This window comes from Oncorhynchus clarkii, chromosome 29, assembly GCF_045791955.1.
Source record: "Oncorhynchus clarkii lewisi isolate Uvic-CL-2024 chromosome 29, UVic_Ocla_1.0, whole genome shotgun sequence".
NCBI lineage: Eukaryota > Metazoa > Chordata > Actinopteri > Salmoniformes > Salmonidae > Oncorhynchus > Oncorhynchus clarkii.
Window position 1 is genome coordinate 37,307,501 of NC_092175.1, and position 27,064 is coordinate 37,334,564.

A 27,064-nucleotide genomic window follows, 5' to 3' on the forward strand; every position below is an offset into this window, starting at 1 on the left:
TCCTTGTGTTAATCATTACCTCCGAACCTGATTACTCACACAAGCACACGTTTGTTTTAATGTCCTTGTGGGTCTAAATAATTGTTTCCCATTTAAAATATCAGTTTCCCTAAGCCTTACCCCTAATTCTAACCCTAACCCCTAAGCCTTAAATTGCCTTTTCTCTTGTGGGGACCTGTGAAATGTCCCCATTTGTATAGATGTTCCTTGTTTTACTATCATTGTCAGGACGTCTGGTCCCTACAAGGATAGTAAAACCAAAAAAACACACACTTGAGTCTATGTCTCAATACTTAAACTTCTCAGAACATGCAGCCAGGTGACCTGATATGAGGGTCTAGAACATACAGTCAGGTGATATGAGGAGGGACTAGAACATACAGTCAGGTGATATGAGGGACTAGAACATACAGTCAGGTGATATGAGGAGGGACTAGAACATACAGTCAGGTGATATGAGGGACTAGAACATACAGCCAGGTGATATGAGGAGGGACTAGAACATACAGTCAGGTGATATGAGGGACTAGAACATACAGTCAGGTGATATGAGGAGGGACTAGAACATAACAGCCAGGTGATATGAGGAGGGACTAGAACATACAGTCAGGTGATATGAGGAGGGACTAGAACATACAGCCAGGTGACCTGATATGAGGAGGGACTAGAACATACCATCCAGGTGATATGAGGAGGGACTAGAACATACAGCCAGGTGACCTGATATGAGGAGGGACTAGAACATACCATCCAGGTGATATGAGGAGGGACTAGAACATACAGCCAGGTGACCTGATATGAGGAGGGACTAGAACATACCATCCAGGTGATATGAGGAGGGACTAGAACATACAGCCAGGTGACCTGATATGAGGAGGGACTAGAACATACAGCCAGGTGACCTGATATGAGGAGGGAAGTCAGTTAAGAACATACAGCCAGGTGACCTGATATGTCAGGAGGGACTAGAACATACAGCCAGGTGACCTGATATGAGGAGGGACTAGAACATACAGCCAGGTGACCTGATATGAGGAGGGACTAGAACACAACAGCCAGGTGATATGAGGAGGGACTAGAACATACAGCCAGGTGACCTGATATGAGGAGGGACTAGAACATAACAGCCAGGTGATATGAGGAGGGACTAGAACATAACAGCCAGGTGATATGAGGAGGGACTAGAACATACAGCCAGGTGACCTGATATGAGGAGGGACTAGAACATACAGCCAGGTGACCTGATATGAGGAGGGACTAGAACATAACAGCCAGGTGACCTGATATGAGGAGGGACGAGAACATAACAGCCAGGTGACCTGATATGAGGAGGGACTAGAACATACCAGCCAGGTGACCTGGTATGAGGAGGGACGAGAACATGCAGCCAGGTGACCTGATAGGAGGGACTAGAACATACAGCCAGGTGACCTGATAGGAGGGACTAGAACATACCAGCCAGGTGACCTGGTATGAGGAGGGACTAGAACATACCAGCCAGGTGACCTGGTATGAGGAGGGACGAGAACATGCAGCCAGGTGACCTGATAGGAGGGACTAGAACATACAGCCAGGTGACCTGATAGGAGGGACTAGAACATACAGCCAGATGAGATGATATGAGAAGAGAATAGAGCTAAAGAAAGGAAACAATTGTATGAGTGTAACCGATTTGTACCAGTCAGGCCCTCCATTCTCTGTAAGCAGTTTTCTGAGAGGTTTTATTTCAATAGTTTAGTCCTGGAAAAACAAGGAGAGATGAGGTTAGAAATAGCTGCTGGGACTGTTAAACACCTCCCTGTTGTATTCAGGTAATGTTTACCTTCATTTTACCAGGAAATGTAAAGCATTATACCAGTTTCTTAAAGTGTAACTGACAGCATTTTAGCAACATGAAATCTTAAAACCTGTTCATAGACACCTCATTAAGATTAAAAATAAACATTTTCTGACAAGCGAGCACTTATGGTCGTTTTCACGTTTCATTAATTCTTAGAATGTTTATTTTATTTTTTATTTTTTTACCTTTATTTAACCAGGCAAGTCGGTTAAGAACAAATTTTTATTTTCAATAACGGCCTAGGAACAGTGGGAACTGCCTGTTCAGGGGCAGAACGACAGATTTGTACCTTGTCGGCTCGGGGCTCAATATAGATTGCTATAGCGGCTGTGTCTTTGGACAATTGAATAGACACGGCAGTAAATAAAACCCAATAAAAAACATCTGTCTCGTCCAGGACTGGAGTCTCCGCAGACCGGTGCACCATAGACAATCAGAGCTACAGTAGGCCTTTAAGCAAACAAGCCATTTGCTACACAGGCCTGCCATCATTCACTTTGAACTGGACTGTGTGTTTACAGACAGTTGCAACAGCTTGACTTTAGATCATTAGAATGCATTCACCAAAAGACACAAAGTACACCTGAATGGATTTCTAAAAATATGTCAATACCACGCTAGTCCCCTTACATTTGGGAACTTTACAGTCCTATTGATCAAACAACCATGAAAGGTAGGCTCTCTCTCCATTATGCACAGTACCAGTCAAAAGTTTGGACACACCTACTCATTCCAGGGATTTTCCTTATTTTTACTATTTTCTACATTTTATAGAATAATAGTGAAGACATCAAAACCATAAAATAACACATATGGAATCATGTAGTAACCAAAAAAGTGTTAAAACAAATCAAAATATTTTATATTTGAGATTCTTCAAATAGCCACCTTTTGCCTTGACAGCTTTGCACATGCTTGGCATTCTCTAAACCAGCTTCATGAGGTAGTCAGCTGGAATGCATTTCAATTAACAGGTGTGCCCTGTAAAAAGTTCATTTGTGGAATTTCTTTAATGCGTTTGAGCCAATCAGTTGTGTTCTGACAAGGTAGGGGTGGTATACAGAATATAGCCTTATTTGGTAAAATACCAAGTCCATATTATGGCAAGAACAGCTCAAATAAGCAAAGAGAAATGACAGTCCATCATTACTTTAAGACATGAAGGTCAGTCAATCCTGAAAATGTCAAGAACTTTGAAAGTTTATTCAAGTGCAGTCACAAAAACCATCAAGTGCTATGATGAAACTGGCTCTCATGAGGACTGCCACAGGAAAGGAAGACCCAGAGTTACCTTTTCTGCAGAGGATAAGTTAATTAGTTACCAGCCTCAGAAATTGCAGCCCAAAAAAATGCTTCCGAGTTCAAGTAACGGACACATCTCGACAGCAACTGTTCAGAGGAGCCTGTGTGAATCAGGCCTTCATGGTCAAAAATGCTGCAAAAAAACACTACCAAAGGACACCAATAAGAAGAGACTTGCTTGGACCAAGAAACACTAGCAATGTACATTAGACTGGTGGAAATCTGTCCTTTGGGCCAAATTGAGACTTTTGGTTCCAACAGCTGTGTCTTTGTGAGACGCAGAGTAGGTGAACTGATGATCTTCGCATGTGTGCTTCCCTCCGTGAAGCATGGAGGAGGTGTGATGGTGTGCTTTTCTGGTGACACTGTCTGATTTTTATTTAGAATTCAAGGCACACTTAACCAGCATGGCTACCACAGCATTCTGCAGTGATATGCCATCCCATCTGGTTTGCACCATTTGTTTTTCAACAGGACAATGACCCAACACACCTCCAGGCTGTGTAAGGGCTATTTGACCAATGAGCGTGATGGAGTACTGCATCAGATAGCCTGGCCTCCACAATCACCTGACCTCAACCCAAGTGAGATGGTTTGGGTTGAGTTGGACCGCGGAGTGAAGGAAAAGCAGCCAACAAGTGCTCAGCATATGTGGGAACTCCTTCAAGACTGTTGGAAAAGCATTCCAAGTAAAGCTGTCATCAAGTGGCTACTTAGAAGAATCTCAAATATAAAATCTATTTTGACACAACACTTTTTTTTTGGTTACTACATGATTCCATATGTGTTATTTCATAGTTTCAATGTCTTCAATATTATTCTACAATGTAGATAATAGTAAAAATAAAGAAACCCTTGAATGAGTAGGTGTGTCAATACTTTTTACTGATTCAACTAATTCTAGCCAGAGCAAGATGAGCTGAAATATATATATTTTTTAATTTTACCTTTATTTAACTAGGCAAGTCAGTTAAGAACAAATTCTTATTTTCAATGACGGCCTAGGAACAGTGGGTTAACTGCCTGTTCAGGGGCAGAACGACAGATTTGTACCTCAGGGGTTTGAACTTGCAACATTCCGGTTACTAGTCCAACGCTCTTACCACTAGGCTACCCTGCCGCCCCAAATATGCCAACTGTATAACAGTCGTTCAAGTTCTTGTTAGCAAACCAAATGACACCTGCATCTCTAGCTGTGTATAGCTACTGAAAACAATGAGAGGAAAAAGTCAGTCACTCAACCACTCCTCCAATGACATGACATCCTCCTAGCAGCTAGCTAGCTATCTAGTCTACGGTAAGCCCTGTCTTTTTAACTTGTTACATCCACAGATACGCTAGCATATTAGCCACATTATGACTGACCTGTGATCATTGCCTTTGCTAGTTTGATTGTATTGACGTTCCCAGCCTTAGTTACGTTTGTCCGTTTTTGTCCAACATATTGAGTCATTGAAACAGTGCATCTGTGATTTCCAACCTGATATTAATATTGTTTGGACTACCAAGAAATGTATTGGTGAATTATATTGAACTGAATCATCTATTCTGTCAACAATGTCATCGTGTACGTCATGGAATATAACCTATTTTTAAATACTCTTATAAAGTTGGTTTTGTAGCATAAACTGGGAATTTCATATTTTTGACTTATGATTGTTTGTTTCATATCTGCAAAGTAGTTAAAACCGCTGTCTGTTCCACTTTAATGTCAAATAGCAGCGACCAGGTGTAACCTTGCGGGTCAGTGAACAGCAGCAGTACAGTGATGTCGGGGGAGCAAAACATACACACTCACTCTAGTCCAAGGGGTATTCAACTCTTCTCCTACGAAGTCCGGCTGGTTTTCTGTCCTACTTGATAATTAATTGCACCAACCTGGTGTCTCGGGTCTAAATCGGTCCCTGATTAGAACAATGAAAAAATGTGGTGGAACAGGCTTGGGCGTCCAAAGTTGTTCGAGGGATCTAGTCCATGTAGTGTGCCCCACTGCATACAGGAAGATGACTGCCCAGACCCCGGTAGGCTAAACTCAGAGAGACACACACACAGAGTATACCAAACATTAGGAGCACCTTCCTAATATTGAGTTGCACCCTCCTTTGCCCTCAGAACAGCCTCAATTCGTCGGTGGGGGGGGGGGGGGGTGGACTCTACAAGGTGTGGAAAGCGTTCCACAGGGATACTGGCCCATGTTGACTCCAATGCTTCCCACAGTTGTGTCAAATTGGCTGGATGTCCTTTGGCAATGGAAAAAGCAGGTGTTCTTAATGTTTTGTGTTCTCAGTGTATATTTATTGGCATTTGGCACCAATCCAGTCAGGTATTGAAGGTTATCTAAATAATGTACTAGCAGGAAGTCAGGCAGGCAGGAAGTCAATCAGATTATTAACGCACTAATCAATTAGTAAACCCCATCCCGTCTCAGAAAGGATTACAGTATGTGTGTGTGTGTGTATTTTCGTGAGCCTGGTGTGAGTGTTTTTACATGTGGCTGTAGGGTCACCATGGTGACAAGTGTGTGTGTGTGTGTGTGTGTGTGTGTGAACACAGACCCAGTGACATGGCCGGTCCAGCAGAGTGTCTGGTGTTTTTGTCCGGCATCCTCTGTCTCATTGAAAAGTTTGAATTTCAGTGGTCCAACCAGAGAGGTAGATGCGCTAGGGTAGGGTTTCCCAACCTTGGTCATCGGGACCCCAAGGGGTGCACGTTTTGGTTGTTGCCCTGGTGCTACACAGCTGATTTCAAATCAACTAATCATCAAGGTTTGATTTGAATCAGTTGTGTAATGCTGGGGCAAAAACCCCTTGGGGTCCCGAGGACCGAGTTTGGGAAATCCTGAGTTAGGAAGAGGAACATTCCCGTGTGTGTGTGTACACACACTGCACCTTTTCCTGCTTTCCCACTCACAGTTCTGCAAACATGAGCTCAGCTCCCTAGTGAACAAGGTTTCCGCAAGCACAGCGATATCCTCCGTGTGTGTGTTTTTGTGTGTGTGCTTGTTAGAGATGGAACGATTTGAAAGAGAGAAGACGTGTAGTGATATGAGGGAGAAAAGAATGTGGTAAGTGGGGGAGAAATAAAGAGCGATGGAGCAGGAAGGTGATGATTGGGTCATGAGTGTTCCTCTTCCAATCAGTTAGCAGTAGAGGATGAAGGGTTTCTCTGTCGTCAGCTGTAGTATCCAGGCTTTAACAGCTCTGAATATTATACTATTAGCTTATTGGACCCACTCATCAGTATACAGTGGGGCAAAAAAAAGTATTTAGTCAGCCACCAATTGTGCAAGTTCTCCCACTTAAAAAGATGAGAGGCCTGTAATTTTCATCATAGGTACACTTCAACTATGACAGACAAAATGAGAAAAAAAATCCAGAAAATCACATTGTAGGATTTTTTTAAATAATTTTTTTGCAAATTATGGTGGAAAATAAGTATTTGGTCACCTACAACCAAGCAACATTTCTGGCTCTCACATACCTGTAACTTCTTCTTTAAGAGGCTCCTCTGTCCTCCACTCGTTACCTGTATTAATGGCACCTGTTTGAACTTGTTATCAGTATAAAAGACACCTGTCCACAACCTCAAACAGTCACACTCAACTCCACTATGGCCAAGACCAAAGAGCTGTCAAAGGACACCAGAAACAAAATTGTAGACCTGCACCAGGCGGGGAAGACTGAATCTGCAATAGGTAAGCTGCTTGGTTTGAAGAAATCAACTGTGGGAGCAATTATTAGGAAATGGAAGACATACAAGACCACTGATACTCTCCCTCGATATGGGGCTCCACGCAAGATCTCACCCCGTGGGGTCAAAATGATCACAAGAACGGTGAGCAAAAATCCCAGAACCACACGGGAGAACCTAGTGAATGACCTGCAGAAAGTTGGGACCAAAGTAACAAAGCCTACCATCAGTAACACACTGCGCCGCCAGGGACTCAAATCCTGCAGTGCCAGACGTGTCCCCCTGCTTAAACCAGTACATATCCAGGCCCGTCGGAAGTTTGCTAGAGAACATTTGGATGATCCAGAAGAAGATTGGGAGAATGTCATATGGTCAGATGAAACCAAAATAAAACTTTTTGGGAAAAACTCAACTCGTCGTGTTTGGAGGACAAAGAATGCTGAGTTGCATCCAAAGAACACCATACCTACTGTGAAGCATGGGTGTGGAAACATCATGCTTTGGGGCTGTTTTTCTGCAAAGGGACCTGGACGACTGATCCGTGTAAAGGAAAGAATGAATGGGGCCATGTATCATGAGATTTTGAGTGAAAACCTCCTTCCATCAGCAAGGGCATTGAAGATGAAACGTGGCTGGGTCTTTCAGCATGACAATGATCACAAACACACTGCCCGGGCAACGAAGGAGTGGCTTCGTAAGATGCATTTCAAGGTCCTGGAGTGGCCTAGCCAGTCTCCAGATCTCAACCCCATAGAAAATCTTTGAAGGGAGTTGAACGTCCGTGTTGCCCAGCAACAGCCCCAAAACATCACTGCTCTAGAGGAGATCTGCATGGAGGAATGGGCCAAAATACCAGCAATAGTGTGTGAAAACCTTGTGAAGACTTACAGAAAACGTTTGACCTCTGTCATTGCCAACAAAGGTTATATAACAAAGTATTGAGAAACTTTTGTTATTGACCAAAATACTTATTTTCCACCATAATTTGCAAATAAATTCATTAAAAATCCTACAATGTGATTTTCTGGATTTTTTTTTTTTTTTACAGGCCTCATCTTTTTAAGTGGGAGAACTTGCACAATTGGTAGCTGACTAAATACTTTTTTGCCCCACTGTATATAACCTTATCTATTCTATATACATCTGCTATATGTTAGGATTAAATGTGTCTGTGATTTGAAATTAAATTGATAGATTGCATGTGATCATGGAATGATTAAATCGTGTGTGTGTGTGTGTGTGTGTGTGTGTGTGTGTGTGTGTGTGTGTGTGTGTGTGTGTGTGTGTGTGTGGCCGGCCCATCAGGTTAATCAAGGGCACTACAGCAGCATCGCTGCACACTGCTGAGCCATAATCAATCTAACCACTACACCTCATGGTCTTTCCTCTGTACCACATAGTTGAGGGTCGAGGACAACACACACAAACATTCAGCCAGACACACCCTGAGACTATACAAGCAATTACAAAACATCATACACAGACTAACACACAATGTGGTAGGATTAGGATGCTACTTGTTGTCATTTGACAGCTGAGAATATGAACATGTTTGTTGGTTTAAGCCTGTATTTTCCACAACATGAAATGTAGGCGTAGGCCACCAAATACATTGAAATCAACATGCTTGCTTCACAACCAGATAAACAACCCCGGCTAGGACCTGGCTCATGTTCTCCTCGTGTTATCTGATTGCTGTTGGATTTCCCAATCTTTGTTCCGTGTTTTGTTTTCGTCACGTTCTTACTGGAAGGAAGCTGAAAACAGCCGTGTCGTGTGTCGCTGCCGCAAGGCAGAAGGCGACTTTTTGGCGCAGATCTAGGATCAGCTTTCCTCCACATCCTGTAACCATAACGATCATTGGGGAGAACCACCAACGCCGATCTAAGATCAGTGTTTATGGCTTCAGCGCTGCGGAGCCTGGATTGAAGCACATGTGCGCAGTCTCCTCCCTTTCTCCCGGGAAGTAGTATTTACCGCAGCCCAACTGCGGGTTGGGAACATTCAGGATGTCATCATCTGAACAGAATACAGCTCACAGGGATCAGTCTCTCCAGCCTCTTGATCCAGTCAAGCGTTTATTTGGCATCGATCATGAAGTGTATCTGGAGAGCGAATTGTGAAACTGTTTTCATATTTATTTTATTTGTTTACATTTTTATTATGTTAGTGTTATTACATATGTCGACTTTGGACTAAACACAGCGGACTCGCGTTGTTTGGTGTGCTAGTGATTTTGGTGCTCGTGCTTGAACCGTGTATCTGGATGAAATAAGAGTTTGAGGTTCTAAAACTAGACATCAGTGGCGTGTTTTTCTGTGTGTCCCCGATCGTGGTCAGTGCTGTACAGCGGTTCATGGTCACCCGTGCGTAACCAATCACATGGCCGCTCTGGAGTGAAGCAAGCCTCGCCACAGAACTACAGGTCGACCCACTCCCGTCCTCCACATCGCAGCGATGCCTCCCGGTGTTGTAGCCCCGTCTCCACGGAGCTCTCCGGTCCGGTGCTTCTACGCCTTGAGACCGTACTTCATAGAGGACTCTGTCATCTCCCAGAGCAAGATTGATCAGCTGTAAGTTTGCAGTTAACGGCTCCAGTTGAGCCCTGCTCCCATCTCTACCTTCATATACCCCAGTCAGTTTGCAGCGAAGCAGACAACTCAAATGCGGCATTTACATTTAGCTACTTATTTTTTATTTCGCCGTTATTTAATCAGGAAGGGCTCATTGAGATTTTGAAATGTACTTTTCAAGAGCGTCCTGGCCAAGATAGGCAGCACCATGCCATTACACATTTAGACAGACACGAAAACTACAGGTGATCTAGTAAAAAAATATCATAAAACATCAAATTAAAAACATTAACAGGTCAGGGAATCAGCCTCAATCTTTCATCAATGATTTAAAAACACCAATCGGGACACGTTCTTCCAGTTTAAAAGTATTTTTTTAAGGTGTTCCAAGACGATGGCGCAGAGTACATAAAAGCCCTTTTACCAAATTCAGTTCGGACATTTGGAACAGTTAGCATGATAAAGTCCTGCAAATGAAGAGTACCCACCACATTTCTGAACAATAAAAATGTCAAAATAAAATGGTAGGAAACCCCCAAAATGGCTTTGTAAATAAAAGTATACCAGTGACTGAGCATAAGATTGAGTAGAGAAGGCCAGCCGATCCCTGTATATAAAGTGCAGTGGTGCGTAGAGGATGAAGGGTTTTGCAGTTTAAAATGAATCTCAATGCTCCATGGTAAAGGGTGTCAATTGATCTCAAACACTGAGCGGAAGCATTCATATATAAAATATCACCATAGTCTTGTATAGGCATACATGTAAGTTGTTGAATATGCAATTTAAGAGGCCGTCATCAATTAAAATTCCAAGATATTTATGAGGTTACAGTCTCTCATTGTCCTGACAGGTGGTGAAAGGTTCAGAGGTTTATTTCTTGCTTTAGAAAACACCATTAGTTTTGTCAGTATTGAGGATGCGCTTCAATTGACACAAGGTATGTTGTGCTGTTGTTTTTGTCAAGGGCTTCAGTGATATCATTTAAAAACCTTCATGGCTGTTGTAATTGTGCTATGCTTCTTCCTGAAGCCCGATTGGTACATTGATCAAATAGAGTTAGTATATAAAAACTCTTTTAGCTGTTCACTCACAAAGGTTTCAAGTATTTTCACCAGGAGTGACAGCTTTGAGATTGGCCTATAATTATTTAAGAGTTGGATCTCCCCCCTTTAAAAGTGGTAGGACAAATGCTGATTTTCCAGATTTTGTGAATTTCATTACATTCCAGGGTTAGATTGAACTGATATGTAAGTGGTTCAGCTATGAAATCAGCTGCCAGATTTAAAAAGCAGGGATCCAGAAGATCAGGACCTGCAGGCTTTCTCTGATCTAAGGATTTCAGGGCTTTATGTACCACCTGCACTGAGAATGGCAAAAAGCTGAAAGTTTGACCAGCTCTCACTGGTTCATCCACACAGGGTCGTTGCAGGTCAAGTCGTGTTTGGTGTAGGACAGAGAATTTTCGACCAACCTTAACTTGGCGATATCATCTGGGCATATTCTAAGATGTTGCAGGTTTTTAATAATGGAACATATTATAAATTCAAATTATATATATTTTTTGCTCCATGAAGTAATCCAACCATGTCTACGCTTCCATTTTAATATTTCAAATCTCCGCTCATTGAGACCGGTGGGTCCTCTGCATGTCATGATGACACTCGCCTGTATCGATCAATGAGTGAGAAGATTCGAAATGGAGAAGATCGCTGCATACCAATAGTTGGATTACTCTCTGTTTCTCTCTGTCTCTCTCTCTCTCTCTCTCTCTCTCTGTTTCTCTCTCTCTGTTTCTCTCTCTCTCTGTTTCTCTCTCTCTCTCTCAGATTCTCTCTCTCTGTTTCTCTCTCTCTCTGTTTCTCTCTCTCTGTTTCTCTCTCTCTCTCTCTCTCTCTCTCTCTCTCTCTCTCTCTCTCTGTCTGTTTCTCTCGCTCTGTCTGTTTCTCTCGCTCTGTCTGTTTCCTGTCTGTTTCTCTCTCGCTCCCTCTCTGTTTCTCTCAATTCAATTTCAATTCAAGGGGCATTATTGGCATGGGAAACATATGTTAACATTGCCATAGCAAGTGAAGTAGATAATAAACAATAGAAATTAACAGTAAACATTACACTCAGTTACACAGAAGTTCAAAAATAATAAAGACTTTACAAATGTCATTATGTGCAAATAGTTAAAGTCCAAACGTACGTTTGGGAAACAGGTTTACATTGACAAAACAAATGGAATAGACAATGAACAAAAGGGAAATAAACAGGGGAAACATTAGTAAACAGCTCTCTGTTTTTCTCGCTCTGTCCCTCTCTGTTTCTCTCTCTCTGTCCCGCTCTCTCTCTCTTTGTCTCTGTCTCGCTCGCTCTGTTTTTCTCGCTCTGTCCCTCTCTCTGTTTCTCTCTCTCGCTCGGTCTCCAATTCAAAGGGCTTTATTGGAATGGGAAACATACAGTACCAGTCAGAAGTTTGCACACACCTACTCATTCAAGGGTTTTTATTTTATTTTTGCTATAGAATAATAGTGAAGACATCAAAACTATAAAATAAAACATATGGAATAATGTAGTAAGCAAAAAAGGTACTTAATTGTTTCCCAGAAATGATTTGATATTGTGATTTAAATGGATCCATTTGATCTTTAAGTTGCAGTGCATTTATGTAAAAATGAACTGTGGAATAGTATTCGGTTGAAAAATGGATAATTGGTGGAGTACTGTGGGATACCTATATCTCAGTGAGCCTCCCAGGCCCATGTTGCCCAGGGTTAAGAACATACATTCTAGATGAGTAATATCACTTAAAAAAAATTTTTTTTTACACACTTTAAACGTATTCCGCGGATCCGTTGGCCAAAAGTTGCTTAAACATTCAAACGACTTTTAATATAAACTTTGAGAACCCCTGCAGTAATAAAATGTAAAACACTTTCATATGTTTCCGTAAGTGCAGCTACATGGCCTTCTGGGTTAGTTAGACCGATGGGTAAGCATCATTACTTTATCTAATATGGGTTTGTGCCTAATGTTGTATAAAGGCCAAAGCCATAAGCTAGTGACTCTGCAGTAGAGAGAGAGTGGCTGAAGCACTGTAGAGGAGTGTCAGGTTTAAAGATGGCCGTGCAGAGGTCTCACACACATTGTTTTCTTGACCTGTGTTTTTAAGCTCCTCTCTCTCCCCCTCGTTCGTTAGTTTATGAGCATGCCCAGTACAGTTAAGCCACCACAAAATTGGAACCAGCTGTGTGTTTGAAAGCACATTTCCATGTGTGTCTCTTGCGTATTCTCTCTCCCTGTGTGTGTCCTCTCTCCCTGTGTGTGTCCATGTTATGGAGGAGGGTGTGTTGTCACGATGAAAGAAAACATTAGTGTTGCTCAGGTTAAAAACCCATAGATTCAGAGTATGGAAAAAGTGTGTTTTCTCCACAAACTGTGTTTTGTGTAACGTGTGGTAGAGAACATGGTAGAGGTAGTGAGTGGCAGGTGTGTTCAGTGTTTTGGTCTGAAAGCACAGTTTGCACTGCTTCAGACCCATTATGTAGCTCAGTTTCCCACACGGTATTCTACTGCCTTCACGACTGTATTCTACTGCAGACTAGTACTCTACCTTCAGTACTGTATTCTACTGCCGACCAGTACTCTACCTTCAGTACTGTATTCTACTGCAGACCAGCACTCTACCTTCAGTACTGTATTCTACTGCCAACCAGTACTCTACCTTCAGTACTGTATTCTACTGCCGACCAGTACTCTACCTTCAGTACTGTATTCTACTGCCGACCAGTACTCTACCTTCAGTACTGTATTCTACTGCCTTCAGTACTGTATTCTACTGCCTTCAGTACTGTATTCTACTGCAGACCAGTACTCTACCTTCAGTACTGTATTCTACTGCCGACCAGTACTCTACCTTCAGTACTGTATTCTACTGCCGACCACTACTCTACCTTCAGTACTGTATTCTACTGCCGACCACTACTCTACCTTCAGTACTGTATTCTACTGCCGACCACTACTCTACCTTCAGTACTGTATTCTACTGCCGACCACTACTCTACCTTCAGTACTGTATTCTACTGCAGACCAGTACTCTACCTTCAGTACTGTATTCTACTGCAGACCAGTACTCTACCTTCAGTACTGTATTCTACTGCAGACCAGTACTCTACCTTCAGTACTGTATTCTACTGCAGACCAGTACTCTACCTTCAGTACTGTATTCTACTGCAGACCAGTACTCTACCTTCAGCACTGTATTCTACTGCAGACCAGTACTCTACCTTCAGTACTGTATTCTACTGCAGACCAGTACTCTACCTTCAGCACTGTATTCTACTGCAGACCAGTACTCTACCTTCAGTACTGTATTCTACTGCCGACCAGTACTCTACCTTCAGTACTGAGGTCAGTTTCAGCCTGCAGGATGAAACATGGAAGCCCACCGCAAGTAGACAGTTGGGAGTACAGTAGATTATTGTACAGTAGGAGGCTTGTCCCAAATGGCACCCTATTCCCTATATGATGCACTACTTTTGTCCAAAGCCCTATGGGCCCTGGTCAAAAGTAGTGCACTATACAGGAAACAGGTTACCATTGGGACACAGTCAGTGAGGTAGGCATAGTCCTCTGTACTGTTAAGTCGTCTTTCTGATTACTGTAGGTATTCAGTGATGGCCTGACTTACCACATCGCTCCGGCCAAATACCACACCCACTAGCGTTTCTTCCCTGGAGCGATCTGTAGAGCAGCGGAATTCATTTCGGGATGAGTCGTTGTGCAAATTCAGTGATACAGATGAGATACATTTACAACCATGTTAAAGTTGCACTATGCAGAAATCGCTCTACCATTTCCTGGTTGCAAAAATGCTAATAGTTCGCCTAGTTTCAGCTTGTGTCAAAACAAGCAAGTTTAGTGTAGATAATCATTGTACCATCTCTAAACCACTGTAAAATATATGTTCCATAACAAAAAATATAGTATTTTCAGCTGTTTGAAGCTGGTGTGCAAAAACTAAACTTAAGAACAGGAAGCATATAAATGGTGCGCATAGAACAGATCTACCACTTAGACTTGTTTTCAATGAGAATGACAGATCTATAACTCATATTTCTGTGAGAATTTGGTCTGGTCACCACCCCAAAAAAGTTTCATATTGCAGCTTTAAATTGAGATGTCAGCCAGGCTCATTTGTCAGGCTCAAGTGCTCAAAGTGTTTGTGTGGAATTGTAATTTTAGACGGGATGGGTGGGTCAGGAGCTCCACCTGGCTTTGCTGTTTTGGTAGTAGTTTAGTTTGACACCAAGGAGGTCCATTGCATGAGTACACACACACACACACACACACACACACACACCAGTTTGTTTTACTCTCATTGTAGGGACAAAACAATGTGATCCCCATTCAAAATCCTATTTTCCTTAACTTAACTCCTAACCCTAGTTGTAAACCTAAAAGTATTTTTCCTTGTGGGGACTGGCAAAGTCCACACTTGTCTGAATTTTCCCTGTTCCTTCCTGGTTCACACACGCCTTAGCCGGTAGCGTTACAGAGAACATCGCCCCTTAGCCGGTAGCGTTACAGAGAACATCGCCCCTTAGCCTGTGGCGTTACAGAGAACATCGCCCCTTAGCCTGTAGCGTTACAGAGAACATCGCCCCTTAGCCTGTAGCGTTACAGAGAACATCGCCCCTTAGCCTGTAGCGTTACAGAGAACATCGCCCCTTAGCCTGTAGCGTTACAGAGAACATCGCCCCTTAGCCTGTAGCGTTACAGAGAACATCGCCCCTTAGCCTGTAGCGTTACAGAGAACATCGCCCCTTAGCCGGTAGCGTTACAGAGAACATCGCCCCTTAGCCTGTAGCGTTTAAGAGAACATCGCCCCTTAGCCTGTAGTGTTACAGAGAACATCGCCCCTTAGCCTGTAGCGTTACAGAGAACATCGCCCCTTAGCCTGTAGCATTACAGAGAGCATCACCCCTTAGCCTGTAGCGTTACAGAGAACATCGCCCCTTAGTCGGTAGCGTTACAGAGAACATTGCCCCTTAGCCTGTAGCGTTACAGAGAACATCGCCCCTTAGCCTGTAGCGTTACAGAGAACATCGCCCCTTAGCCTGTAGCGTTACAGAGAACATCGCCCCTTAGCCGGTAGCGTTACAGAGAACATCGCCCCTTAGCCTGTAGCGTTACAGAGAACATCGCCCCTTAGCCTGTAGCGTTACAGAGAACATCGCCCCTTAGCCGGTAGCGTTACAGAGAACATCGCCCCTTAGCCTGTAGCGTTTAAGAGAACATCGCCCCTTAGCCTGTAGTGTTACAGAGAACATCGCCCCTTAGCCTGTAGCGTTACAGAGAACATCGCCCCTTAGCCTGTAGCATTACAGAGAGCATCGCCCCTTAGCCTGTAGCGTTACAGAGAACATCGCCCCTTAGTCGGTAGCGTTACAGAGAACATCGCCCCTTAGCCTGTAGCGTTACAGAGAACATCGCCCCTTAGCCTGTAGCGTTAAAGAGAACATCGCCCCTTAGCCGGTAGTGTTAAGGAGAACATCGCCCCTTAGCCTGTAGCATTACAGAGAACATCGTCCCTTAGCCTGTAGCGTTACAGAGAACATCGCCCCTTAGCCTGTAGCGTTACAGAGAACATCGCCCCTTAGCCTGTAGCATTACAGAGAACATCGCCCCTTAGCCTGTAGCGTTACAGAGAACATCGCCCCTTAGCCTGTAGCGTTACAGAGAACATCGCCCCTTAGCCTGTAGCGTTACAGAGAACATCGCCCCTTAGCCTGTAGCGTTAAAGAGAACATCGCCCCTTAGCCGGTAGTGTTAAGGAGAACATCGCCCCTTAGCCTGTAGCATTACAGAGAACATCGTCCCTTAGCCTGTAGCGTTACAGAGAACATTGCCCCTTAGCCTGTAGCGTTAAAGAGAACATCGCCCGTTAGCCGGTAGCGTTACAGAGAACATCGCCCCTTAGCCTGTAGCGTTACAGAGAACATCGCCCCTTAGCCTGTAGCGTTACAGAGAACATCGCCCCTTAGCCTGTAGCGTTACAGAGAACATCGCCCCTTAGCCTGTAGCGTTACAGAGAACATCGCCCCTTAGCCTGTAGCGTTACAGAGAACATCGCCCCTTAGCCTGTAGCGTTACAGAGAACATCGCCCCTTAGCCTGTAGCGTTACAGAGAACATCGCCCCTTAGCCTGTAGCGTTACAGAGAACATCGCCCCTTAGCCTGTAGCGTTACAGAGAACATCGCCCCTTAGCCTGTAGCGTTACAGAGAACATCGCCCCTTAGCCTGTAGCGTTACAGAGAACATCGCCCCTTAGCCTGTAGCGTTACAGAGAACATCGCCCCTTAGCCTGTAGCGTTACAGAGAACATCGCCCCTTAGCCTGTAGCGTTACAGAGAACATCGCCCCTTAGCCTGTAGCGTTACAGAGAACATCGCCCCTTAGCCTGTAGCGTTACAGAGAACATCGCCCCTTAGCCTGTAGCGTTAAAGAGAACATCGCCCCTTAGCCGGTAGTGTTAAGGAGAACATCGCCCCTTAGCCTGTAGCATTACAGAGAACATCGTCCCTTAGCCTGTAGCGTTACAGAGAACATTAACGCTACAGGCTAAGGGGCAATGTTCTCTGTAACGCTACAGGCTAAGGGACGATGTTCTCTGTAATGCTACAGGCTAAGGGGCGATGTTCTCCTTAACACTACCGGCTAAGGGGCGTTGTTCTCTTTAACGCTACAGGCTAAGGGGCAAAGAGAACATCGCCCGTTAGCCGGTAGCGTTACAGAGAACATCGCCCCTTAGCCTGTAGCGTTACAGAGAACATCGCCCCTTAGCCTGTAGCGTTACAGAGAACATCGCCCCTTAGCCTGTAGCGTTACAGAGAACATCGCCCCTTAGCCTGTAGCGTTACAGAGAACATCGCCCCTTAGCCTGTAGCGTTACAGAGAACATCGCCCCTTAGCCTGTAGCGTTACAGAGAACATCGCCCCTTAGCCTGTAGCGTTACAGAGAACATCGCCCCTTAGCCTGTAGCGTTACAGAGAACATCGCCCCTTAGCCTGTAGCGTTACAGAGAACATCGCCCCTTAGCCTGTAGCGTTACAGAGAACATCGCCCCTTAGCCTGTAGCGTTACAGAGAACATCGCCCCTTAGCCTGTAGCGTTACAGAGAACATCGCCCCTTAGCCTGTAGCGTTACAGAGAACATCGCCCCTTAGCCTGTAGCGTTACAGAGAACATCGCCCCTTAGCCTGTAGCGTTACAGAGAACATCGCCCCTTAGCCTGTAGCGTTACAGAGAACATCGCCCCTTAGCCTGTAGCGTTACAGAGAACATCGGCCCTTAGCCTGTAGCGTTACAGAGAACATCGCCCCTTAGCCTGTAGCATTACAGAGAACATCGCCCCTTAGCCTGTAGCGTTTAAGAGAACATCCATCTAATAGGTCACACTCTGTCATCAGACAACAACCCATATGTAGTGGTGTGCTGGAACCTGGAAGCGAGTCAGGGGCACGGGACGGTCTGCTTTTGTTCCACTCTGTCTCTAAGCGACCTCCTCTTTCCCCTGTTATTCCTCAGCTACACTGCCTCAGGGGCAGCAGACTGGGCGGTTCTACCATAATCAATAGGATTGTATTGGTTGTTGTGAAAGCATTTTAACACTCTTCCTCCGCTCCATCTCTCCCTCTTGTCCCTCACTCTCTCTCCAGTATCAGTGAGAGCTTCCTGACAGTGAAAGGTGCCGCCCTCTTCCTGCCCCGGGGAAATGGCTCCTCCCCTACCTCTGCTTCCCGCTTCGCTCAGCTCCGCAGCAAACATGCAGGTACAGTACGGAGTAGACACATTATGGGAAACTGAGGACGGTAGTTTCATGTCCAGATCAATCATTGAAATGTATTTTATAAAGCCCTTTTCTGATGTCAGCAGTTGTCACCAAGTGTTTACCAGTTATCTGGCCTAGACCGCAAAGAGCAAGCAAAGAACCGTGGCCATGAGAAATTCCCTAATTGGTGTTTCAATTAGAGGAGAGAGTAATGAAAAGATGCCCGTGATAAAGCATTAATGTGACAGAGATTAGCATTTACTAATGAGCAGATATGCAAAGTCTGTACATGCAATAAGGATGCTATAAAGTGGAATGGTACAGTGTGGTGGTTGTTATCATGGGAACACAGAGTGCAGTGTTAAGTGTGTGTGTGTGTGTGTCTGCGCGTGTCTCTCCAGGTGACCTCCAGCAGCACCTGCAGACCATGTTCACTCTCCTCCGACCAGAGGACAACATCAAACTGGTGAGTAAACACACACACACCTGCATGATCAAAACACAAACATAGTTCTCGTTAACGCAATAGTCAAGATCTGGTTTTCACGCTTCCTTTCCTTCGCTCTCTCTTTACTTCCTCCTCTCTCTCTCTACTTCCCTCCTCCTCTCTCTGTACTTCCTCCTCTCTCTCTCTACTTCCCTCCTCCTCTCTCTGTACTTCCTCCTCTCTCTCTCTACTTCCCTCCTCCTCTCTCTGTACTTCCTCCTCTCTCTCTCTCTACTTCCCTCCTCCTCTCTCTCTCTACTTCCCTCCTCCTCTCTCTCTACTTCCCTCCTCTCTCTGTACTTCCTCCTCTCTCTCTCTGTACTTCCCTCCTCCTCTCTCTCTACTTCCCTCCTCCTCTCTCTGTACTTCCTCCTCTCTCTCTCTCTACTTCCCTCCTCCTCTCTCTGTACTTCCTCCTCTCTCTCTCTAGGCTGTCCGGTTGGAGAGTACCGTGTACCAGGGGACTCGTTACATGGTGGTGGTCTCCACTAACGGCCGTCAGGACACCGAGGAGAGCTTGGTGCTGGGTATGGACTTCAGTCCTGCAGACAGGTGTGTGTGTGGACTCGGAGATCGTGTTGGACTATCACAGAGCAATGTGGTGTGTGTGGACTCAGAGATCGTGTTGGACTATCACAGAGCAATGTGGTGTAGTAACACCGGCTTATTGTGTTGGTCTTCCAGCTCGTGCTCGGTGGGGCTGGTTCTCCCTCTATGGAGCGACTCACTGATACACCTGGATGGAGACGGGTAACAATGTCTCTCACACACACACCATACTGACAAGGACACACACCATACTGACAGGGGGACACACACCATACTGACAGGGGGACACACACCATACTGACAGGGGGACACACACCATACTGACAGGGGGACACACACCATACTGACAGGGGGACACACACCATACTGACAGGGGGACACACACCATACTGACAGGGGGACACACACCATACTGACAGGGGGACACACACCATACTGACAGGGGGACACACACCATACTGACAGGGGGACACACACCATACTGACAGGGACACACACACCATACTGACAGGGACACACACACCATACTGACAGGGGGACACACACCATACTGACAGGGGGACACACACCATACTGACAGGGGGACACACACCATACTGACAGGGGGACACACACCATACTGACAGGGGGGCACACACCATACTGACAGGGGGACACACACCATACTGACAGGGGGACACACACCATACTGACAGGGGGACACACACCATACTGACAGGGGGACACACACCATACTGACAGGGGGACACACACCATACTGACAGGGGGACGCACCATACTGACAGGGGGACACACACACCATACTGACAGGGGGACACACACATCATACTGACAGGGGGACACACATCATACTGACAGGGGGACGCACCATACTGACAGGGGGACACACACCATACTGACAGGGGGACACACACATCATACTGACAGGGGGACACACACATCATACTGACAGGGGGACACACACATCATACTGACAGGGGGACACGCATCATACTGACAGGGGGACACACACCATACTGTCAGGGGGACACACACCATACTGACAGGGGGACACACACCATACTGACAGGGGGACACACACCATACTGACAGGGGGACACACACCATACTGACAGGGGGACGCACCATACTGACAGGGGGACACACACCATACTGACAGGGGGACACACACATCATACTGACAGGGGGACACACACATCATACTGACAGGGACACACATCATACTGACAGGGGGACACACACCATACTGACAGGGGGACACACACCATACTGACAGGGGGACACACACATCATACTGACAGGGGGACACACACCATACTGACAGGGGGACACACATCATACTGACAGGGGGACGCACCATACTGACAGGGGGACACACACCATACTGACAGGGGGACACACACATCATACTGACAGGGGGACACACACATCATACTGACAGGGGGACACACACATCATACTGACAGGGACACACATCATACTGACAGGGACACACATCATACTGACAGGGGGACACACATCATACTGACAGGGGGACACACACCATACTGTCAGGGGGACACACACCATACTGACAGGGGGACACACACCATACTGACAGGGGGACGCACCATACTGACAGGGGGACGCACCATACTGACAGGGGGACACTCATCTCCACAGATGTATGTTTCACAGGACTGTCAGGAAAAGGGGATCTTGTAAATTCTTATGAGTGCTTATTTCTCTCTCGCTCTCTCTGTCAGGGGTTTCAGTGTGTCCACTGATAACAGGATCCATGTATTCAAGCCGGTGTCGGTGCAGGCCATGTGGTGAGTACACTTTTCATAATGTTCTGTTTTTGGTTTGTTTCCACCATGCTAGCTAATGTCTGATACACCTCTTTGTTATTTTACCTTGCATATCATTTACCTTTTGATCTTCTCAATTTCTCATCAATGTCACATTCTCATTCTCACATTCCCCCCCCCCCCCCACCCATCCACGGTCTCTCCATCCTTCTCTGCTCATCTCTCTCCATCCCTCCATCTTCTCCCTCTCATCCCTCCATTTCTCTCCTCTCCCAGGTCTGCTCTGCAGTCGCTCCACAAGGCGTGTGAGGTGGCTCGTTGCCATAACTACTTCCCCGGGAGCCTGTTCCTGACCTGGGTCAGCTACTACCAGAGCCGGGTCTCCTCTGACCAATCACGCATCAACGAGTGGAACGCCATGCAGGACGTCCAATCACATCGTGCCGACTCTCCCGTGATGTTCTCTGACGTGTGAGTGTCATAAACGCGCTGCGTGACGCGTGGGACTCTGTTTATTTACCGTGTGCGTAATCACTACATTGGAAATGTTTATCACTCGGAGGTCCCATGATCAACACCATTGCCGATGCGCAGTAAAACAAAACGGATGTAGTCACTAGAGACATGTGTTGTTCAGATGTTGACTGAGCTACAACCAGCTTCAACAAGTCTTCCTGAAATGTCTCTGGTCCTGAGGACAAACTATTTCTGTCATTGGGTTCTTGTTTAACGGTCTAATTAGGTGAACGTGGATTAAGAGGGAGGGTTTTAACATCCGTGCTGTTTCTATGGACCTGAACGTGACCTTCTAGAAATAGTTGTTGTTGAAATCTCACACAGAGCTGGTGTACACTGTACACACACCACTATACACAACACACACACACACCACTACATATTCACAGGTGTGTACCACACAATATTATATAGCTCTGTGGTTTATGGCCTGATAAAGGGCAGAACGGGAGGGGCGAAGAAAGGGGAGGGGCAGAAGGGGAAGGGCGAAGAAAGGGGAGGGGCGAAGAAAGGGAGGTGCGAAGAAGGGGCAGAAGGGGAGGGGCGAAGAAGGGGAGGGGCGAAGAAGGGGCAGAAGGGGAGGAGCGAAGAAAGGGCAGAAAGGGAGGGGCGAAGAAAGGGCAGAAGGGGAGGGGCGAAGAAAGGGAGGGCCGAAAGGGCAGAAAGGGAGGGGCGAAGAAAGGGCAGAAGGGGAGGGGCGAAGAACAGGTAGAAAGAAAGCTGGAATGGTCATCGTTTGAAGTCCAGGAAGGAGGGAGGGTGATCTCACACTTCCCGCTGTGTTCCCAGGCCGACGGAGAGAGAGAGGACAGAGCGGCTCATCAAGACTCGTCTGAGAGAGATCATGATGCATAAAGACCTTGAGAATGTCACCTGCAAAGAGGTGTGTGTGTGTGTGTGTGTTCATAACAAGCTGTCATAGTTTTTACATTTCCTGTTAGTAGCGTGGTGGAAATGCACGTTGTGTGTATGAGTGTATAACCTGCGTGTTCTGTCCTAGATCCGCACAGAGCTGGAGGTGCACATGGTGTGTAACCTGTGTGAGTTTAAGGAGTACATAGACAAGGAGATGATCCTGATCCTGGGTCAGATGGACAGTCCCACTGAGATATTTGACCATGTTTACCTGGTAGGTCGGTCGATCGAGCTCTCTGGCGTTCTCGTCTCTGATTCTATCCCAGTCTCTAGTAATACTTATTGTTTAACTGTCTATTATTGTCGTCCATTAAACTGGCTTCCCCCTGACCTGAAAGTGTAAAGGGACATTGGGGGAAAAAAGCTGGACTGGAGTGGAACTGATCTTAGTGTTTTTTTGTTTCCCTCCAGGGCTCTGAGTGGAACGCATCCAATCTGGAAGAGCTGCAGAACAGTGGGTAAGGCTTGTTCTAGAGAACTACTACTCCCATACTGCACTGCTCATAAAATTCAAAATCTCAATTCTATTGATATTTCCATTGCCTCTCTATCATGACAACCTGGTCACCTCTCTCCTGCCCTTGTTCCTCTTTCTCCCTTCACTCCTTCCCTTTTCTCTCCCTCATCCTCCTCAGTGTGCAGTATATTCTGAACGTGACGAGGGAGATTGACAACTTCTTCCCAGGTGTGTTTGAGTATCATAACATCCGTGTGTATGATGAGGAGGCTACAGACCTGCTGGCCTATTGGAACGACACCTACAAGTTCATCTCCAGAGCCAGGTGAGTCACTACTGGACCGGCCTATGTGGACTCGCTCTCTTTCAACGCTCTCTTTCTCTCAACTCTCTTTTTCTCAACTCTCTTTCTCTCAACTCTCTTTCTCTCAACTCTCTTCTCTCAACTCTCTTTCTCTCAACTCTCTTTCAACTCTCTTTCTCTCAACTATCTTTCTCTCAACTATCTTTCTCTCAACTCTCTCGCCACGTTAACTTTCACTCACATCTTTCTCATATTTCTAGAGATGGGTCTCTGTGTTTCTCTCTGCCATCTTTTGTCTATCTCTCTAACGTCTCTGATCTCTGTGCTCCCATGTCATTACCTTAACCAGTTCTAGAGTGTGTCTGTGTTAAATAATGTCTCGGTCTGTGTCCCTGTAGGAAAGCAGGAGCTAAGTGTTTGGTTCACTGTAAGATGGGTGTGAGTCGCTCTGCGTCCACGGTGATAGCCTACGCTATGAAGGAGTACGGCTGGGACCTGGAGAGAGCATTCAACTACGTTAAGGAGCGACGTGCTGTCACCAAACCTAACCCCTCCTTCATGAGACAGCTAGAGGAGTACCAGGGCATACTGCTGGCCAGGTACACACTGCACTAGCTAACACACGTACCCATTCTCTCTCACACTCTCTCTCACACGTACCCATTCTCTCTCACACGTACCCATTCTCTCTCTCACACTCTCTCTCACACGTACCCATTCTCTCTCTCACTCAGGTTGCATTGTTTGCCACTTACAGCACATTAATACACCTAGTGAAGACGTTCTAAGCAGATGATAGTTGTGAGAAACACACTTTTGTTTCCATGAGACTGATCAGGTGAATCTAGGTAACTCTATGTTCCCTTCCTGCTGTTAAATCTACTTCGGTCAGTGTAGATGAAGGAGAGGAGACTGACCAGGTGAATCCAGGTGAATCTATGTTCCCTTCCTGCTGTTAAATCCACTTCGGTCAGTGTAGATGAAGGAGAGGAGACTGACCAGGTGAATCGATGTTCCCTTCCTGCTGTTAAATCCACTTCGGTCAGTGTAGATGAAGGAGAGGAGACTGACCAGGTGAATCGATGTTCCCTTCCTGCTGTTAAATCCACTTCGGTCAGTGTAGATGAAGGAGAGGAGACTGACCAGGTGACTCTATGTTCCCTTCCTGCTGTTAAATCCACTTCGGTCAGTGTAGATGAAGGAGAGGACACGGACCAGGTGAATCCAGGTGAATCGATGTTCCCTTCCTGCTGTTAAATACACTTCAGTCAGTGTAGATGAAGGAGAGGAGACATGTTATAGGTGCCAGGCGCACTGGTTTGTGTCAAGAACTGCAACTCTGCTGGGTTTTTCACTCAACAGTTTCTCGTGTGTAGAAGAATTGTCCACCACCCAAAGGTCATCCAGCCACCTTGGAAAGCTTTCAACACCTTGTAGAGTCCATGCCCCAAAGAATTAAGACTGTTTTGAGGCTGTTTTAACTTAATGTTAAGAATATGTTCTTAATGTTTTGTACACGTGTGTGAATTACCCATGAGTCAGGGGAACTACCAATGAGTCAGCGGGGCCCATGAGTCAGTTTTCAGTCAGCCAATGAGCAGCCAGTCTGGTATGGAGCTGGATGGAGGAGCCTACCAGAAACTAGTATTTAATGTTGATCTCTCGATTCCCTCTTTCTTCCTCTTCGGTCATTCTTTCCTTTCTCCCCCCACTACCCTTTCTCCCCCTCTCTCTACTACTCTTCCATCCCCCCCCCCCCTCTCTCTCTCTCCCCACTACCCTTTCTCCCCCTCTCTCTACTACTCTTCCACCCCCCCTTTCTCTCTTACCCTCTCTCTCCCTTTCTCCCCTCTCTCTACCACTCTTCCACCCCCCTCTCTCTCTATCTCTCTACACACACACTACCCCACCCCCAGTAAGCAGAGACACAACAAGCTGTGGCGTTCCCACTCGGACAGTGACCTATCGGAGCACCATGAGCCACTATGTAAGACCGTCCAACACCCCCACACCCTGGGCCGCTCCGACCCTCGTAACCAGGGTAACAGCCCCGCCGCCCCCTCCCTGCAGGAGCTGCTGCAGCCGCTGGGATCCCCCTCCAACACGGGCCAGGTGGTGCGGTCCATCTCTGAGTGTGGGACCCCTTCTAGTGCAGGGAAGGTGGTACAGTCCAGTAGCCAGCCCAATGCTACTGCTACCCAGGAGAATAATCTGGACACTAACCAGGAGACTAGGACTGATGCTCTGTTGACCTCCACAACTGGGGACCAGTCATTGGGTACTGGGGACCAGTCATTGGGTACTGGGGACCAGTCATTGGGTACTGGGGACCAGTCATTGGGTACTGGGGACCAGTCATTGGGTACTGGGGACCAGAATCGTTCAACAGCAGCAGCTACTACTGCCTCCACTGGTTCCCAGGCCCATGGGGAGTCTGTGTGTTCCCAGTCACCCCCTCTCTCCAACGGCCTGTGTGATTATGAAGAGGACCACTCAACCCCTCTCCCTCAGCCGCGGGCGGCCACTGTGGTGCCTGACATTTCCACTGTCACCATGGCGGAGACCGTGCCGGTCAGGCGCCCTCATCCGCCCCCTATCCAACACCACCTTGTCTCCCCCGCCGCCCTTCCAACCTCCTCCGATGAAGACGAGACTCCGAAAGCCAAGGAGCCGTCCACCACCTTGCCTAAGGAAAAATACTGCCAGCTGCAGGTGACACCATCCGTGCCTGAGTCATCGTCGATGACCCCGGAAACAAGCACACAAACTGCAGGACCACAAGAGCCGTCCACACCAGTGCCTGACAAGAAACTAGACTGTGACGAGCGGTTACCTGGGGCATCATTGGATAGTTCAGCATCCCAACAACCCTCCAGTATTGAGGTACTCATCATTAGCCAGCCCAGTGCCCCCCCTCAGGACCCTGCTCTCGAGGCGGAGGGGTCCTCGGCTCTCGGGACAGACCACATCAACTTCTTCAGCGCCAGAGAGAAGTTCCAGGGCCTGACTCAGGATGGGAGGACCCGTTGCCTTTCTGATCAGGCACTGCAGCAGACACCTCAGCCCATACCCAGGGATCCAGGACAGGAGCAGCAGCAGCAGGAGGACCCCTCTGTTGGGGCGACTGGGGAGGGAGAGGAGGAGGAGGTCGAGGAGAGGAAGAGGGTGAGACAATTTTAATGATTTTGGTCAAATCCTGTGATGGGTCTTTGCACTGTAATAAAGGCAATTTGTGATTTAATTGGGGTTTGACTATCTGTAGTTGCAATACAACTGTTCCACACAGAAAGCATGTTCATATAGAAATACACTCACCGGACAGGTTATTATCCTGTTCACAAAAATGCATCGTTCCTACAGACAGTGAGGAGCTGTGGCTTGCTATTTAAAGCAGGCAGACGGGCATCGAGGCATTCAGTTACTGTTTGATTGAACGTTAGAATGGGCAAAACGAGTGTCCTAAGCAACTTTGAGCGTGGTATAATTGTCGGTGCCAGTATCTCAGAAACGGCCGCCCTCCTGGGCTTTTGACGCACGACAGTGTCTTGGGTTTACCGAGAACGGTACGATAAACAAAAGATATCAAGTCCGCGGCAGAGAGGCGCTAACAGGCGGGCCCCAAACAGACAGACAACAGTGCAGTACAACAGTGGTGTGCAGAATGGCATCACGGAATAGCTTTAAAGCTTATTTCCTGCAATTCTACACATTTTGTCATGTCTAATGTGTATTCATGTGATATTTGAGTGACAAAGAAATTACAATCTATGGGCAAAAAAATAAATGCTAACTAAGATGAGCCAGTCTGATCTGCAGCAACTGCATGA

General features: G+C 46.4%; 1 protein-coding gene across 2 annotated transcripts in view; it reads left to right on the forward strand.

Moving 5' to 3' along the window:
* The window catches only part of LOC139388310 (slingshot protein phosphatase 2b), a 44,310-nt gene that overhangs the window by 14,933 nt on the left and 2,313 nt on the right, over positions 1-27,064 (forward strand). Inside the window, exons 1-13 of one of the 2 annotated variants that reach the window (XM_071134910.1) lie at positions 8,556-9,405; positions 18,107-18,219; positions 18,621-18,685; positions 19,137-19,258; positions 19,391-19,456; positions 21,001-21,066; positions 21,322-21,516; positions 22,351-22,444; positions 22,562-22,690; positions 22,888-22,934; positions 23,112-23,258; positions 23,636-23,836; positions 25,154-26,402. In XM_071134910.1, the coding sequence (XP_070991011.1) occupies positions 9,290-9,405; positions 18,107-18,219; positions 18,621-18,685; positions 19,137-19,258; positions 19,391-19,456; positions 21,001-21,066; positions 21,322-21,516; positions 22,351-22,444; positions 22,562-22,690; positions 22,888-22,934; positions 23,112-23,258; positions 23,636-23,836; positions 25,154-26,402 (2,610 nt within the window). In that variant the 5' untranslated portion in view covers positions 8,556-9,289. Of the gene's footprint in view, positions 1-8,555; positions 9,406-18,106; positions 18,220-18,620; positions 18,686-19,136; positions 19,259-19,390; positions 19,457-21,000; positions 21,067-21,321; positions 21,517-22,350; positions 22,445-22,561; positions 22,691-22,887; positions 22,935-23,111; positions 23,259-23,635; positions 23,837-25,153; positions 26,403-27,064 lie in introns of those variants that run through there. The other variant, XM_071134911.1, reaches the window with a different exon arrangement.